At 55.6% G+C, this 15,791-nt stretch overlaps 2 protein-coding genes across 5 annotated transcripts in view; both read right to left on the bottom strand.

Moving 5' to 3' along the window:
- Positions 1–219: 219 nt before the first annotated feature.
- SLC27A3 (solute carrier family 27 member 3) lies at positions 220–4,923 on the bottom strand. Of its 2 annotated transcripts, XM_045545131.1 has the most exons (10): positions 4,079–4,923; positions 3,537–3,746; positions 3,047–3,205; positions 2,445–2,569; positions 2,004–2,198; positions 1,814–1,904; positions 1,491–1,689; positions 1,158–1,255; positions 895–1,025; positions 220–551 (listed from the first exon to the last, which is right to left on the bottom strand). In XM_045545131.1, exons 1-10 carry the CDS (start codon positions 4,743–4,745, stop codon positions 375–377), a joined length of 2,052 nt encoding a protein of 683 aa, XP_045401087.1. In that variant the 5' UTR covers positions 4,746–4,923; the 3' UTR covers positions 220–374. The 2 variants fall into 2 exon arrangements, with proteins under 2 accessions (XP_045401087.1, XP_045401088.1); XM_045545132.1 differs by lacking the exon at positions 220–551 and having other exon boundaries at positions 946–1,025; positions 1,107–1,255; positions 4,079–4,922.
- Positions 4,924–5,437: 514 nt separating this feature from the next.
- Positions 5,438–15,791, bottom strand: part of INTS3 (integrator complex subunit 3) — a 41,582-nt gene continuing 31,228 nt past the window's right edge. The window contains exons 18-30 of one of the 3 annotated variants that reach the window (XM_045545128.1): positions 15,463–15,566; positions 14,904–14,948; positions 14,581–14,700; positions 12,756–12,909; positions 11,634–11,702; positions 10,399–10,474; positions 9,878–9,991; positions 9,525–9,573; positions 8,305–8,472; positions 7,782–7,882; positions 7,513–7,585; positions 7,167–7,323; positions 5,438–7,070 (exon numbers count right to left, since the gene is read on the bottom strand). In XM_045545128.1, coding sequence (XP_045401084.1) covers positions 6,993–7,070; positions 7,167–7,323; positions 7,513–7,585; positions 7,782–7,882; positions 8,305–8,472; positions 9,525–9,573; positions 9,878–9,991; positions 10,399–10,474; positions 11,634–11,702; positions 12,756–12,909; positions 14,581–14,700; positions 14,904–14,948; positions 15,463–15,566 — 1,308 coding nt within the window. In that variant the 3' untranslated portion in view covers positions 5,438–6,992. Of the gene's footprint in view, positions 7,071–7,166; positions 7,324–7,512; positions 7,586–7,781; positions 7,883–8,304; positions 8,473–8,650; positions 9,386–9,524; positions 9,574–9,877; positions 9,992–10,398; positions 10,475–11,633; positions 11,703–12,755; positions 12,910–14,580; positions 14,701–14,903; positions 14,949–15,462; positions 15,567–15,791 lie in introns of those variants that run through there. The other 2 variants (XM_045545130.1, XM_045545129.1) reach the window with 2 other exon arrangements.

Raw genomic sequence — 15,791 nt, 5'->3', positions numbered from 1 at the left:
CACACACACACACACACACACACGAGCACAATCACCAATCACCAGGGGTTCTCCAAGGACAAGGATCAGGCAGGGTCATCTGAGAGGAAAAACACCAAGGTCCAGATACTGTGCTCAGGCCCACATAAAGTCAGGGCAGGAATGCGGGGGCCTGTGGCTCCATGCCAGGAGCCAACTTCTGAGGAAAAAGCAGTTCCACAGACAGACAAAAAAGACAAATCAGAAAGACAGAGCCAGACAGGCTCCAGCCCATTTATTACAAAATAATGAATACAAATCTGGTACATAGAAGATCTCTTGACAGCCCCTGGTGCACCTGCAATGGCCCCCATCCCACAAAGTCCCTCCCTCAGGCACTTTGGGTACAGAATGTCTCAGATTCGAAGGTCCCCAGCCAGGAGAGCTCCGTACCGGGCAGGTGTGAAGGGCAGGTAGGCACCCCCAGCCTGGTCCAGAACATACAGGGGGTCAGCCAAGGCACTTGGGTCAAAGCCCTCATTTGCCATCCGAACCTTCTGCTGTTTGAAGGTCTCTGTGGTGGCCAAAGACTCCTGGGGAGAGGAGGAGGGGGCTTAAGGGAGTTGAAGGAAAAGGTTTCTGCCCAGTTGGTTCAAGTGAGTGGCCTAAATTTTGCTAAGGAGCAAGTCTGGGGAAAGGGGTTATGAGGTCAAGGTTTAGGAGAGAAGGTGACAGGGAAGAGAAAGAGCCAGGCTGGGAGGAGGAGTATAGGGAGAGAAGTGGGGTGAAGAGCACATGTCTGGGAAGGTACTATTCTTTCCAGGGACTGTGTTATGCGGGGGTCCCTTTCTGGAGCTTGGGAGCCATCAAACTCCCGAAGTTGATATATGGGGTAGATGTATGGGGTGAGGGGTTGGGGTAGGGGTGGCTGGTTACCTGGAGCCTTAGGAATCGAGGCCGGGCATAAGGTGGCAAGTTCTCGGAAACATGGCTGTAGAGCTGCACAAGGTCCAAAGAGTGGGGGGGACGCAGAACCAGGGCTGCCATTCCAGCCCTGCCTTCATGCCCTGGTGGGTGTGGGAGCCAGGGTAAGCCATGCCGTGGCTGACCACCATGGAGGCCTCATGCTCCCTGTGCCCAAGCATTACCAATTCAGGGTGGTGGGCTGGGTGCCTCCCCCACCTTCCATGCCTAGGCACCTGGCACAGTGACTCCATAGACGTTCACCTCCTGAAGAAAATCCAGGGCCTCGAAGACCTCTGCCACCTCGGTTGTGGCCACATTCTCCCCCTTCCACCTGTTGGAGAGCAGAGATCTAAAACTGGGAGTTGGAGGTCAGGGCTTTAAGAGCTTCGTGGGGAGAGAAAGAGGTCAGAGGTCAGGGTGCAAGGCTATCATAGCGACTAAATGTTTAGGACGTCCGAGAATGAGATTAGATGAGGACCCGGGCTGAGGAGAGGTTAGGGAGTGGAGGTTTGGGTCACAGAGATCAGATGTCCAGGGTGAAGTGTCAGGACATCATGGACAGATACCTGAAGGTATCCCCAGTACGATCGTGGAAGCGAAGAAAGCCTTGGTCATCGCAGATCAACAGGTCCCCAGTGTTGAAGAAAACATCCCCAGGCCGGAAGACATCCTTCAGCAGCTTTCCCCGGGCCAGCTCTGCCCCCCCGGCATAGCCCAGGAAGGGGGAATCCTGGCTCACGGGGGACACCAGCAGCCCTGGCTCACCTGGCAAAGTCGCTGGGGTCAGGAGCGGCTGCCCACTTCACCCAGAGCCTCCTGCCCCCATCCCAGCCCACTCTCCAATTCCAATCCTCTTCTGCCAGCCTCACCACCCCACCTGAACACAAACCTGGAGACGTGGCCGCACAGTGCCCCTGGGCATCCCGGATCGGCTCCCCTGTGGTGACATCATAGCGAATCAAAGAGAAGGGGAAGACACGCTGGGGGAAGGGGGAGCAGGGTCATTTCAGCTGCATGAGCCCCCTTCCTTCCAGCCTCCTACTGTCCTGTGGGTTCTCAGTTTCCTCTCTACTCCTTACCTTGTAAAGCCAGGAAGCGCGTCCCACAGCGCCCCGCTGTCCCGTGTAGTTGAATGTGGCCACGTTGCCCTCTGTCAGCCCATATGTTTCCAGCACCTGCAGGGGCCCAAAGCGCCGCACAAAACGCTCCCAGGTGTCTGGGCGCAGCCCACTGCCCACTGCCAGGCGGACTGTATGGCCACGTTCCGCCTTGTTCTGAGATGAATGGAAGAGGGGCAGGAGCTTTAACACCAAGATACCAGCTCTCCAGAGGGAAATCTTGCTCCCCACTCCCCAGGCCCCTCCCTCTGTGACCTCCTTCAGATGCCCTTATCCTACACTGCCATTCTTCTCCTTGTTTCTTCTTCCTCTAACTCCCAGACAACTGTCTCTGTCAAATGTCTCGCTCCCTGTGACCTAGCCCTGTGTCAGCGGCTCTGCCCAGGAGCTGTGCCCACGCACCAGGGGCTGGTTGACAAGGTATCGGCACAACTCCCCGATGTACTGGAACACCGTCACCCTGTGCTGCTGGCAGTCCTCCCAGAACTGACCAGCTGAGAACTTGGACTTGAGCACCACTGTGGCCCCTGCCAGAAGCGGGAAGGAGAGAGGAAGAAGGTGAGGTTATGAGCAGAGAGGGGAGTCCCGACCCCTTCCTCCACCTAGTGAAGTTCCCTGGGAAGGACCTGCTGGCAGAGTCACACCTTCAGCAGGCTCAGTTGGCCCTCTTCCTTTCCCACCTTGCCTTGGAGAGGTTAATGCCCTTTCCCTACTTCGCAGCCCCAAATACCCCATCCTCTGCGCACACCCTTGCCCCCAAGTCCCACCTCTTCTCTATTTGCCTCTTCTTAGACACAGCCCTTCCCTCCTGTGAACCGTATGGCCTCCCTGGTTGCTCAGTCTGTAGGCCTGAGTGGTAACAGTTCCCACTGCGCAGAGCTCCTGGAGAGGAGGGCCCTGTCGTCCCCCCTCCAGATCCTCTCCCCTGAAGGACTCCCACCCTAGTAAGTACTTCATACATGTTTGCTGGAGGAATGAAAGGGAGCGGTGGCAGGGAGACTGACCAATGCCCAAGCAGCCCACAATGCCCAACAGGGAGCCAGACATGTGGTAGAGTGGGAGGGCGAGGTAGATCACATCCTCCTGGTGGGCGCCGCACAGCTGGTAGAACCCCTGGCACTGCAGGATCTTCAGATGACTGATCCGAGCAGCCTTGGGGAGACCTATGGGGTGGCGGTAGTGGGGAGATCAGAGGAGAGGTCTGAACTCCAAACTCTATCGTCCTGTTTGCCCCCTGCTGGGTTTCCCACAGAAGGAGGCAGAGGCCTGACAAATTGAGGACAGGACCCAGACTGTCCTGGAAACATGGGTAGTTTAGGGGAGGTGGAGAAACGAAGAGCGGGTGGGAAGACTGGAGAGAAAGGTTGTTCCGCTGGGATCAGCATCCTCTCTGGGGATTTTGAGGGGGTGACCTGGGAGCTGAGGAGGTCCCAGGTGCGGTTCCCAGACCTCTGCCTTAGTTTCTGGGAGGTAAGCACGGTGCCCAGCCCTCACCGGTGGTGCCAGAGGTGAAGATGTACAGGCACGTGTCCATCATGCTCTGGGGGGCAGAGAGATATCCCGGCACTGGCCTATCCACTTCAGCCGACATTTCAGACAGCAAATCTCTGATTCCAGCAGGGTAGGTTTTAGAGCCTGCAGCCCACAGATGGAGCCCCATGGCTCTCAGGGCCGGCAGGTCAGGCTCCAGGGACTCCAGAAACTCTGGAAAGGGTGCGAAAGTACAGCTCGGTGGCTTGGCCACTACCCAGAAGCCTTCCCCACCCCTTAGCCTATTACCCCTGCACCCCCAGTCCCCATCCGCACTGCTCTCGGTGAGAGTGAACAGTACGCACATCCCATAATGGGTCTGGGACCTGAGCTCCTTGGGAATCCCTAGGAAACCAAAGATTCAGCTTCATGGCTTCGCATCCCCACTCACTTCTGAACCCCAGGGAGACAGCGTCCTGGTGACAGGACCAAGCCCTTCTGTGACCCCAGACACGCCCCTTTCCGTGGCTGGCCCCAGCCTAGTCCGTTCGGCGTTCCAGCCTTACCTGGCGCCAGCACCAGCGCGCGCGCGCCGCAGATGCGGAGGCAGTGCAGCAGGGGGCTGCGGCGCAGGGCGGTGGGTACAAAGGCCGTGCGCAGCCCCGCCTTGGCCAGCCCGAACCACAGCCACAGGAACTCTGGGCTGGCGGGGAGGAGCAGCGCCACGGTCGCTCCAGGTGCCAGAGGGACCGCGGCTCGTCCTGTGGCTGCCCCATCCCCTCCACACTCCGCAAGCGCCGCTGTGTCTCCGGCGCCCCGCGCCGCCCGCTCGCCTTCCCCAGCGCTCCTCGCGCCGCCGCCGCCGCCGCCGCCGCCGCGGCTGGGTCCCCCGTCCCAGTCCAGGGCGCGCAGGAAGGCGCGCGCAGCCCGGTTACTCTCGCTCTCCGCCTCCGCGTAGCTAAAGCGACGCACGCCGTGAACGAGAAACGTGTGCGCTGGGCGCTGCTGGGCCAGTTGCGCTAGGCGCCAGGCCAGACTGCAGCCCCCCTGGGGACCTCCCGGGTCGGCGGCAGCCGCCGCTCGAGCACGAGCTCTAAGAGCCCTTTTGCAGCGATGGGCGCGCACCGCGAAGGCCAAGTCTGCCGCGAGCCAGCGCAACCGCGGCCAGAGGTGCAGCTTCAGCAGCAGCAGCGGCAACAGCAGCAGCAGGGGCAGCAGCAGGAGGGCAGCCATGGAGCCGGCTTCCTCCACTCCGCACCGTCCGGCCCCGCCACTCTCGAACACCCCTGAGAGTCCCTTCCGAAAAACCGGAGCCGATCGTTCCAGCAGGGAGACCTCCTTCTCGGGAGGAGCGCGCGTGCGCTGGCGCACGCCCCTTCCCACCCAGGCCCCCGCCACTCCCCACCCGCGGAGAGCGTGTGCGGGGCGGCCCCGGACTCCCGGCCCTCCCCACAGCCTACGCTCCGCCCTAGGCGCGCTCTCCCGGACTGCTCGCGGCTCGCACCCTACCAGGTCCTGCGTGGTGCTCGAGCCTTTCCTCAACCCCAATCTCTTTTTAAGTTCTTTCTCCTCTTGGGCAGTTTAGGGCTCTGGCTGGACTTTGGAGTCCAGTTCGGAGAGCCAGGGCGTTTGGATCGCAGTCCATCTCTCCCTCAGTATCATTTTCACTGATAGGATACCATTGCTCTCTCCCAAAAGACACTGAAGAACTTGGCCCCTGGCCCATTTGGTTCTGCAAGTCCCGGCAGGACAGCCAGACCCATACCCTCCCGCCAGCTGCCAACGGCAGCTACCCCAGGGAATGGGTGGGGCCTGAGAATTAAGTAGAGGAGAGGGAGAGGCCCAGACGGCCAGATTTCTGGAGGGGCCGCGGCGGAGGCCCCTCCCTTTGGGCAAGGGTACAATAATTGGGGCCAGACAGCGAATGCTTTCCATCCTGATTTTAATTGGCGCAAAGGAAACTGGGGAAGGAGAGAGGAGGGAAAAAGAGGCCTCCAGTGGTTTAGATTTTCAAAGAAAGGAGTAGAGTAGCAGCTTTGAGGAGGGGAGACCTTGATTCTGTAAACAGACAAATTTGCAGGCTGAACAGGAGGAGCTGCCTGCAGTTAGCCCACGCTTCACTCCTCTCTCTTCAGCCCACTGCCAACCCCCCTGGACGGTAGGAGAACAAAATGCATGGCCGGTGTACATGTGGACCAGCAAGTGGCCAGACTGTGAAAGGAAGAGGCCCGCCCAGCCCTGGTGCTGGAACTCTCCACCAAGCACACTTCTGTGCTTGGAGCCAAGTTGGAGCATCGCTCCCCCGTCAAGCAGTTAGCCCTCCAGTAATGGGAGCGTACAGACTTAATAAATTAGAGCGAGTATGGCAAACATCAGCTTCTGGAAGCCTCTAGTTTCTTGGAGGAGAAAGGGGTGCAGGCAGATCTCGGCCTACAGGGAGATGGTGCCAGCATCAGTTTCTGCACGGACAGGTCAGTGCCTGGCTCCCACCTCCAGTGGTGGCAGGAAGGATTGGGGGGGGACAAAGCCAAGTGGGGGGACAAAGCCAAGTCTCTCCTGCTCTAGACAAAAGCGGGGGTGGGGAGGAAGGGAAAAGGGGGATGTTGTGAGGCTACAACTAGGGTGCCAATGAAATCAAGACCACCTGGACATGCACAAGGTAAATGCCTGATGCCTGTGGAAACTCCAGCACAAAAGACATTCTGGCTAGTTTTATTGTCATTTAAAAACAACTTTTAAGACACGATTATCTCTGCCAAAAAAAAAAAGTAAGAAAAAGAAAACAGACCCAAGGAAATGGGACCACTTGACAGTTCTGTGGAACTTGCCTCTGGGACTACCCTGGGCTCTGGCCCAGCTTGAGGTGCCAACCTCTCAGGCCAACCCAAGCCTCCAGGGCACACTGCGTGGGGCTGTGGCCACCCTTTCAGGTTCCTCCCTGAATGCTTATGACATTTGCCCCCTGATTGGGAATGGGCAGCCAGACCACTCCGATTAGTCAGCTGTTTCATACTGGTGCGTGGAGGGAATGACTATAAAATGCCTGTTTAGAGCAAATCAACACCTGAAGGGGAAGCAGGAAGGGACACCTACACAGGGAGTCTCTACTGTCATCCTAGTTTCTCTGGCCAGCTGCTCCTTTCCCTTCTCTGTTGAAATGGCTCTTTCAGAGACTGGGGAGGAGTCGGGGGGCTGAGGACTTCCACCATGGTCCTATTTTGCACAGCCTCTGGCTTCAGGGAGAACCCAAACATCAGTGGGGGCAGCAGTGTGAGGGGCTGCGGCCCCGGCAGAGGAGGGGAGGGGCTGGGGCTGCATGGCAGCTTCTCGGGCTGGGCCAGAGGAGAAAGCTCATCCTCACCGGTGAGCTTGGGGATGGAAGAGCCTGGTTCCCTTTTACTTCCCTCGCGCCTATTAACCTCTGATTCACCAAGGAGAAGAGGGCCGTCCAACTGGGGGTGGGATGGGGACCACAGGGCCTCAGTCACTGTCAGAACCCACTGCAGAGGACCCTTTTCGTTTCCGCTTGGTGGGCTTCGGTTTTGTGTCTTCTTCCTCCTGGAAGAGATTGCGAGGGGGAGGAGGGAAATCACTAGCTCCAACTCCTCCCACACCTATTGCTCCTACTCCTGCGCACTGGTGGGGGGGCCTCACCGAAGCACTGCTGGAACCGGACTCTTCCTCAGCATTGGGGGGCTGTGTGGCATTCTTCCGACTTCGAGGGCTGGACAGAGCTGCTTTTCGCCGGCTCTTGGGTGGTTTGGTGGAAGAGTCCTCGTATTCCTCCGCCAGGGAGAAGAGATCACTGAACCTAAGGGAAAGAAGAATGAGCTCTGAGGAGGGACATGCTGGGCCTGTGGCCACCTCCCATCCTCTTCTCCCCCAGGCCTAGGTCTTTGTTTTTCTTCAAGCCTAGGTAAGTTTGTGTCCTCAGCAGGCCTCTTGTCCTCTAGGCCTTCTCCCCACTGCTTCCCAAAGCCAAAAGTGGAAGGAGCCTCACTTCATCTTGTGGGCTTCGTCACAGCTCGCCTGGACATGCTGCAGCGCCTGGAGGATTGGGGTCTGGCTAAAAACTAGAGGGAGAAGAAAGGGAGAGCAGGGGAGGAAAAACAATTAGATGTCTAGGAGCTTATTCAATAGCACCAAAGGTTTTATCCAAAGAATTTGGGTTTGGCCCTGGGCGTCGTGCCCCTGACCCCAGCATGGCCCCAGGCGGTCTGAGCCAGGGCAGCACCACACACGAGACGCAGGGAGGGCTGGGAAGCATACAGTTCTGCTTGGTGTTGGTCAGGTTGAGTCGCAGGTTATCCAAGTGCTCCAGGATCTGCTCCAGGGTCAGCTGGGCCAGCTTGCTGCTGGAGCTCCTCAGGCTGCGCAGGGAAGGCATGAGTGCCAGAGTCTGAGTGGGGGCAGTGTTCCAGGAATGCGAGACACCCTCCAGCCCACCAGGGTCCTCCACCCCACACCAGGGTCCCTCCTTAAGACAGAGGCAAACCACACAGGGAGGAGGACCGGCAGGCTTCTCGGGCTGGGCTGGGGTAAGGGAGGTGTGCACGGAACATGGAAGCCCTGCCACAGGGGTACTAGAAGCAGGGGACAAAAGCCACGATGGTCCTGCATGCCATGTGGCTTCAGACCACTAGATGTCACCCACAAACCAGGCTGGGACTGCACCGGCCCCCCACTATCACTGGGCAGCAGTCACTGCAGACTGCCCTGGTGACGGCCTGCTGACAGTGGGCAGGAAATGTGGGCAGCCCCGCCTGGAGGGTCCACAGGGACCGTGCCCCACCTCTGTCTCTTGCGGGGGAGGCTGTTGTTCTTGATGAGCAAGGACTTGATGTGCTCGGCCAGCAGCTCGTCGTGCTTCATGCACCAGTGCCGCAGGATGCTGGTGGTGAACTGGTCGTCAGGGTGGCAGGGCCGGCTCAGCACCATCTTCACCATCTCCTCGCTGGGCCTGTGGGGCGGGGCGCTGGGCTCCCAGAGCAGCCTCAGGGACTGCTCGATCCCTCCCACTCCCTTATTTCCGAAATGCCACCGTGCCCACCCCGTCCACCTGAGCCCCACTGCAGCTTCCTACTCTCACATCCCTTTCCTCTTCTCTTTGGGCCAAGGAATGCCTGGTCTCATCCTCTGCGGAAGCCAGGAGATGAGAAGTGAGACTCTTCAGTTTCTGTGGTAGTAGGAGGTGTGTGTGCGCTTGTGTTGGGAAGCAGGACCACCAAATCTCCCCTCCGCCCCCCAGAACGGTCAGGAAATGGGCCGGGGAGGCAAAAGGACAAGCATGTGCTGTGTGCATGTCCCTGCCCCTGCCCTGCTGGAGCTGTGGGCCAGCCTGGCATCCAGCTTAAGGAAGGGGCAGGAGAGAGGGCTATGAAGCCACAGTCCCACACAGCCGTCCACCTTCCCACTGCCTCCAGGACACCGCACCATTTCTAGTCTCTCGGGCAAGAGGGGAGAGAAGGTGGACGGAGGGCAAAAAGGTAGGAAGGAAAAGATACACGGCTGTTGTTCCATTGATTAGGGGAGGCTGCTCCAGCGCCTGTGATGGGAGAGGGGGTCATAGTCCTCTCCCCTCTACGCCCACCCCGCAGGGAGCACAGGGGTTCAGCCGACTCTGCTCTGTGTAGGCAGAGGATAGGACAGGGTGTGATCCCTCTACTCTGACCCTTCCTCCTCTTGGATTAGACATGTGGCGGCCTGCATGGGGGAGGGGAGCAGGAGCCACCAGGGATTAGAACTGCTGTGGCAGCAGGAAACAGGGATGTCCGGTCCCCCTCTCCCCACCTCCAAGGGCAGCTCCTGGTGGGCAGGGGGGTATGTCGAGAGGAAGCTCAGATCCCAGGGGAGCTGCTTATTTGTAAGTCACACTGGGGGAAGGGCAAAAGAAGCAGATGTCAACGACAGGAAAAAAACATGGCAAAAGGAGCAGGACAGAAGCCCTTTATACCACAGTATCTCTTGGTGTATTGGGACTGAAGGCTACAGAGCCCCCGGGGTGGAACTCACTTCTCTCTTCGGAGCTGAAGCAGGAGGCAGGACAGGGCCTCTGGGTGCTCTGTGAGGGAAAGAGAGGGGAATGTATGATTCCGGGAAGGAATCTGGGCACCTCTCTCATCCCCCAACCAACAGCCACTAGAGGGAGCAAGGACAGTCTTCAACCAGGAGCCAGGAAGCAGCCCCTACCCCACTCCTATCTAGTCCCTGCCCGCCCCCCCCAGCCCCTGTGCAGTCCTGGCTCACGTGGCCCTGCCCTGGTGCACTGTGGTAGGGAAGGGAGCGGTGGATCTGGGCTTGGCCAGAGCCCCAGCTGGACGGGCTGTGTCCTCTCCTACTTGCTTCCAACCCACAACCCTACTCACCCTTGTATTTGAGGTGCTGCAAGATCGGGATTATGGTCTCCAGGGGGATGTTGTGGGCCAGGAAGAGCTGCCAGGCACAATATTGCTCAAAGGTTTCCCAGTCCAGGCTCTGGACTGCAAGAGACAGAACGAACATCTCTCTCCCCCTCACACATACATATGGCTAGTCCGCTGACTACCAGCACCCCAAGCAGGGATGGGACAATGGTACAGAGGTAGGGACAGTGACTCTAAATCTAGACCCTTTCCCTTCCCACACAAAACTGATTTCTAGTCTTCTCGTGGCTTCTGTATTCCCACGAACCCTGAGGTTGGAGGAGGCAAGGGTAAGTCTTTCCAATTTACAGAGCAAGAAACAGATCCAGAGAGACACTGCCCAAGGCCACACAGCAGGGTGGTGCGACCTTCTACCCCTTAACTTCCCAGCCCCAGAGCCAGCTTTCTTGTTGGTAAAAAATACACATGGTTGACACCCTGCTCCTGTCACCTCTCTCAGGTACCTAAAAGGTTTGGTCACTTACTGAGTATGTTGAGGACCGAGTCTTTTCGGAACATGACCAGGTTCCCCATCATCACGTGGCAGACCAGCTCCTGGAGCTGAGGAGGTGGAAGAAGGCAGAACCCATGAGCTCTAAAAAAGGCCAGGAAGCTAGTATGGAGGGAGGAGCAGGAGGGCTCATAAGGGAAAAAGTCAGAGGAAGTGAAAGCCTAGTTTGAAGGGGTGGGGAGGAGATGGAACATCATGAACGCTGCAGTCTCTGAAGGATGGAGGGCCTGGTAAGGTAGCAACAGGTCTGTGTGGGAGCCACAGGCCTATTTTGGGCAAAAATAGTTGCACAAAACTACCCCCCACATCCCAATGGCAGAAGAACAGGGAACTTCTCTACCTGGCTTTAGTCTGGGCCTGAGGAGGAGGGAAGGATCCTGGGAGGCCAGGCTCTCAGCACAGGTGTGGGCAGGGGAAAGGCAAAGGAAGGACTCTTGAGTGCTAGACTTCTTTTTTTTTTTTGAGACAGGGTCTCGCTCTGTCATCCAGGCTAGAGTGCAGTGGCATCAGCCTAGCTCATAGCAACCTCAAACTCCTGGGTTCAAGTGATCCTCCTGCCTCAGCCTCCCAAGTAGCTGGGACTATCGGCACACACTGCCACACCCAGCTATTTTTTAAAATTTTTTTATAGACATGGGGTCTTGCTATGTTGCCCAGGCTAGTCTCAAACTCCTGGGCCCAAGCTATCTTCCCACCTTGGCCTCCCAAAGTGCTAGGATTACAGGCATGAGCCACTGCACCTGGCCTGGGCTTCCTCTTTAATGAATAGGAACTGAGTGGAGAAGAGGAGAACAGAGAACTGGGACCTCTGCTCAGGCTTGAGATGGACTCAAGCAAAGCTACAGCCTCTTGGGGACCTATGCATGGTAGAAAGGTTAAGTAGAAATGGTCTGACCATTTTCATTCTAAGCCAAGGGGAAGGCATCCAGTTGAGAGCTAAACAAACAATTCCCTCAGCTTTCCCTGTTGAAACAGGAATGCCCAAAGAATATGGAGAATAAGGGAAACTCTAGGCAGGGTTCACCTGCCACCCTTGGGGCCCACTTTCCTTCCCAGTTGCTACAGCCAAGGGTACACATATCTATCCCAGAAGCAGAGGGCCTGGGAGCATGGGCTCCCTGCCTGCAGGCCTGCAGACAAAGCAGAGGCCCCGACTTCCCCAGTCCTGCCTTCCGGGCCTCTCTGGGGATGTCAAGGCTCGATGTGTACCTGTGCAGAGTCAATAACAGCCACGATCATGTTCAGCAGCTCTCCGCTCCTCAAGGTTTCATCTGGAAACTGGGTAGAAAAAGAGAGGGGAAGAGTCCAGGGACCCCTTGGCTTTCATCTCATAACCCGTTTTTCTTACTTATCACGGTGCTCAGGGTCCGGCTAGGTCAGCCAGACATAGGCTCTAATATAACCCCCTAAACAGATATCCAACAGCTATGAAGCTAAAAGACTTCAAGAACTTGAAGACCCCAACTTTTGTTATTTATGTGTGCACACTATGAGGGGTGTGTGTAAGGAAAGAACAGGGAGCTATACAGACATAAAGCCAGAGCTGAAAGGACTGGACATGCTGGCTGGTTCCGTGTGGGAGTGGCAGCAGAGAAATCCAACCCGTGCTGACCCTCAGCCAAGAAAGAGAAGGTGTAGAGTGTGTGGGGGTGGGAGCGTTGTGTGGCGTAGGCAAGGCCCCATCTGGAGAGGGGGAACAGGGGAAGGGAAGTGCCCTGTGTCTGGCATCTGCACCCCTCCTCCCTCCACTGCTTGGCTGAGATCACAGTTCCTCCTAATGTGCCCACATCCTGAGTCCTCATTTCCTTCTTCTGAGAAATTCTACCAAGAGGAGGAAGAGCTGATACCTCCTGCATCCCAGTTCCTAGAGAAGAGTTCAAGTGAACCAGGGGAATGAGAGTCAGTCTCCATGACAGCAGCCCTGGTCTTTGGGAACCAGTAGAGAGAATCCAAGGGCGAGCCATCAGAGGGCAGGAGGGCTTGGGAGGTATAAACACGGATCTGAATTAGGAGACCAGTCATGGGTCCAGATGATGGGGTCCAACTTCAGAAGCCAAGTATATAGGCCCAGGCCCCAACTCACACCACAGTTAAACCAAAGGATAAAAATTCTGAGAGTTTTAAGAAATTTTAAACTTTTAATAAAGAGAGGTAGAAGGAGGGGACAGCTGTGGTGTAGGAAGCAGTAGTCTACCGAAGTTAGCAGGGGTAGGCAAAGGAAAGCCAGGGTTGTGGGTGATGCTCAGAGTGTACACTGAGGTGGGCAGTCTCCCGTGAGCCCCCTGCATGGCTGCCCCCACCCCCCGGCATGATGTGGATGGAGGCACCAACCTCTGTGTAGATGGAGGGTGTGAGGTGGCACAGCAGCCGCACGTCGTCTTCCTGGCAGGCCTTCATGTCCATCATTAGGCACGTGTGCAGATCGCCCAGCTGAGTGGCCTGGGCAAATGACTCGTACAGGTTCATCTTCCCCGCGGCAGCTTTGCTACAAGACAAGATGGGCCTAAGCCAGTAGCCTCACCCCAGCACCCACCTTCAAACACCCCTGAAGTAGGCTCTCACTCTGGAATTGCCTGTCTGCCCTAAATGTGCATCTGTCTCATGTCTCTCCCTGCCTCCTTCCCCAAGGGCTTGACAATTTATGGGAACCAGGAGACATTCCTTTTTTTTTTTTTTTTTTGAGACAGAGCCTCATTCTGTTACCCCAGGTAGAGTGCAGTGGCATCATCGTAGCTCACTGCAACCTCAAACTCCTGGCACAAGCAATCCTCCTGGCTTAGCCTCCTGAGTAGCTGGGACTACAGGCACAAGCCACGACGCCTGGCTAATTTTTCTATTTTTGTAGAGATGGGGTCTTGCTCTTGCTCAGGCTGGTCTCAAACTCTTGAGCTCAAACGATCCTCTCGCCTCAGCCTCCCAGAGTGCTAGGATTACAGGCTTGAGCCACCGCGCCCGGCCTGAGACACTCCTCTTTCTCCCCACCCTTCCCCAGTGCTCCAGATAGGGCTCCGACCACAAGGAGTGAAGCTACTGACTGATGAGCACCAAGAAAAGAAAGAGGGCTCAGGTCAGGCTTTCTCTCTTGCTTTCTGGCTATGAGGGCAATAACACCTCACACACCATACACAAAACTCAACTCAAAATGGCTTATAGGCCTAAAGTAAGAACCAAAGCCACAGAACTAAAACTGTGTTCTCTTAGAGAAAACACAGGAGTAAATCTTCATGATGAAAGCACACGTGACAAAAGAAAAAAAAACATAAATTTGACTTCATAAAAATTTAACACTTTTGTGATCCACAGGATGCCATCAAAAAAGTGAAGATATGCCTTTCTCCTGGTGTTGGAAAAAACAAAAAACAACACAAAAATAAAGACAATCCACAGGATGGGGGGAAATATTTGGAAATTATCTGATAAGGGACTTATATCCAGAATATATAAATAACTCTTAAAAGTCAACAATAAAAAGGCAAATAACCAAATTAAAAATGAGAAAGGATTTGAATAGACACTTCTCCAAAGAAAATAAACAAATGGTCAATAAATGCATGAACAAATGCTCAACATCATTAGCCATCAGGGAAATACAAATAAAACCATAATGAGATTCCATTTCACATCCACTAGGATAGCTGGAGTCAAAAAGTCAGACAATTAAAAAAAAAAAAAGGGCCGGGCGCGGTGGCTCATGCCTGTAATCCTAGCACTCTGGGAGGCCGAGGCGAGTGGATCGCTCAAGGTCAAGAGTTCGAGACCAGCCTGAGCGAGACCCCGTCTCTACTAAAAATACAAAGAAATTATCTGGCCAACTAAAAATATATATAGGAAAAAAAAAAAAAAAAAAGAGCCAGGCATGGTGGCACATGCCTGTAGTCCCAGCTACTCGGGAGGCTGAGGCAGGAGGATTGCTTGAGCCCAGGAGTTTGAGGTTGCTGTGAGCTAGGCTGACACCACGGCACTCACTCTAGCCCGGGCAACAGAGTGAGACTCTGTCTCAAAAAATAAAAATAAAAAAAAAAAACAACGGTGAATTTTCTATATAGTTATTATTTTTTAAAAAACCAGCAAACACATGGAAGGCCCTGGTGATGACAGCCAAGGGTGGGACAGTGACTGTGAAGGAGGAGACAGGAAATGTGGGGAGCATACCCACCTGGCCCTCAGGTAGTAGAGCAGGTGGTAGCCAATCTTGGGCTGCTTCTGATATAGCTCAGAGAGAAGGTCCAGGAGCAGAGAGAAGCTGCTGTTGTCCTCCTGCATCTGGCACAGGTTCCTAGATGCGGGGGTGAGAGGAGAGGAGCAGAGCTTTACCTACGGCAGACTCACCTATGGAGCTTCTGGGGTACCACGGGCTCTGTGCCCACTGTATACCTCCTCCTTCCTGGAAAGGGGCCTCATCACTTCAGGATGGGAGCACATATGTGCTGTCAGGGAAGACAGCAGACAGTGCGATATCTCCTACAGTTGGGTGCTTACCTAAATATTAGGTAGAGAGGCTTTCCTACAGACTCCTCCAGGGACCTACAAGAGGAAGGTTACATATGAGAATCCACGTGAGGGGAGGGGAAGTGGGCTGCAGGCAGATATTATGGAGGACCAGCTTAAGGCCAGATGCCAGCCTGCTCCTTTCCTACCCAAAAGGCAAACTTTCTGCTGCTCCAGAGGCTTAGTAACAGAGAACAGGATTCTAACATGGAATCACAATTTGAGGTTGTCATCCTCATTGAAGGGGAGACTCTTGCCCTTCAGGGAGAGAGTTCAGTCCAGGGTCCAATCCCACATGATTCAGCAAAGGTTGGGGCTACTAGGCCCAGCAGTGGGGGTTGAAGCAAAGAGAGTGTGTACCTCTCCTAGTATACACGGTGTTGAGCAGGCAAAAATAAACCCGTGTTTAAATGAAGCAGTACATTTAAGAATAAAAACACTAAGTGAATCGATTATGTTTCTTAAGTTCACAGCAAAGTGCATCTTGGATTTGGACTGTAGGAGAGCACTCTGGCTCCCTAGTTGGGGGGCTAGGGAAGACGAGCCTTACTCCTCAGTAACCTCCTCAGGCAGCACTTCCCCTCGAAAGTGGGCCTTGAAGAGCTCCTGCAGGCAGGAAGCGAGGACAGACAGCTGCTCCGAGTCAAAGTCTTCCTGGGTGGTGAGACAAGGGAGGGAGTGTCACTACCCAGACCCAAGCCTTCCTGCCCCCACTATCCCACAGCCTCAGAACTCATGTTTCCACCTCCAGGATCGGCAAGCTTGCCACCCCCCATCAGAGGGAACCCATCTGAGGAGGGAGAGGACACAGTCAGCGTCCCTGGGAGGTGTCTGCAGGGGGAACTCTATGCTGAGCAGGCTGGGCTGCTTCCTCCCTAA

Source organism: Lemur catta, chromosome 3 (genome assembly GCF_020740605.2).
Source record: "Lemur catta isolate mLemCat1 chromosome 3, mLemCat1.pri, whole genome shotgun sequence".
Lineage (NCBI taxonomy): Eukaryota > Metazoa > Chordata > Mammalia > Primates > Lemuridae > Lemur > Lemur catta.
Note: the sequence above shows the minus strand (reverse complement) of the source record. Positions and strands in the feature narration are given on the sequence as shown.

Coding starts and splice junctions, on each gene's coding strand:
- SLC27A3 (XM_045545131.1), bottom strand. CDS start 4,745: ATGGCTGCCCTCCTGCTGCTGCCCCTGCTGCTGCTGTTGCCGCTGCTG. Junction 1,256..1,490: donor CGTACTGGGGATACCTTCAG/GTATCTGTCCAT, acceptor GCTCTCCAACAG/GTGGAAGGGGGAGAATGTGG. Junction 552..894: donor CTCGATTCCTAAGGCTCCAG/GTAACCAGCCAC, acceptor TCCTCTCCCCAG/GAGTCTTTGGCCACCACAGA.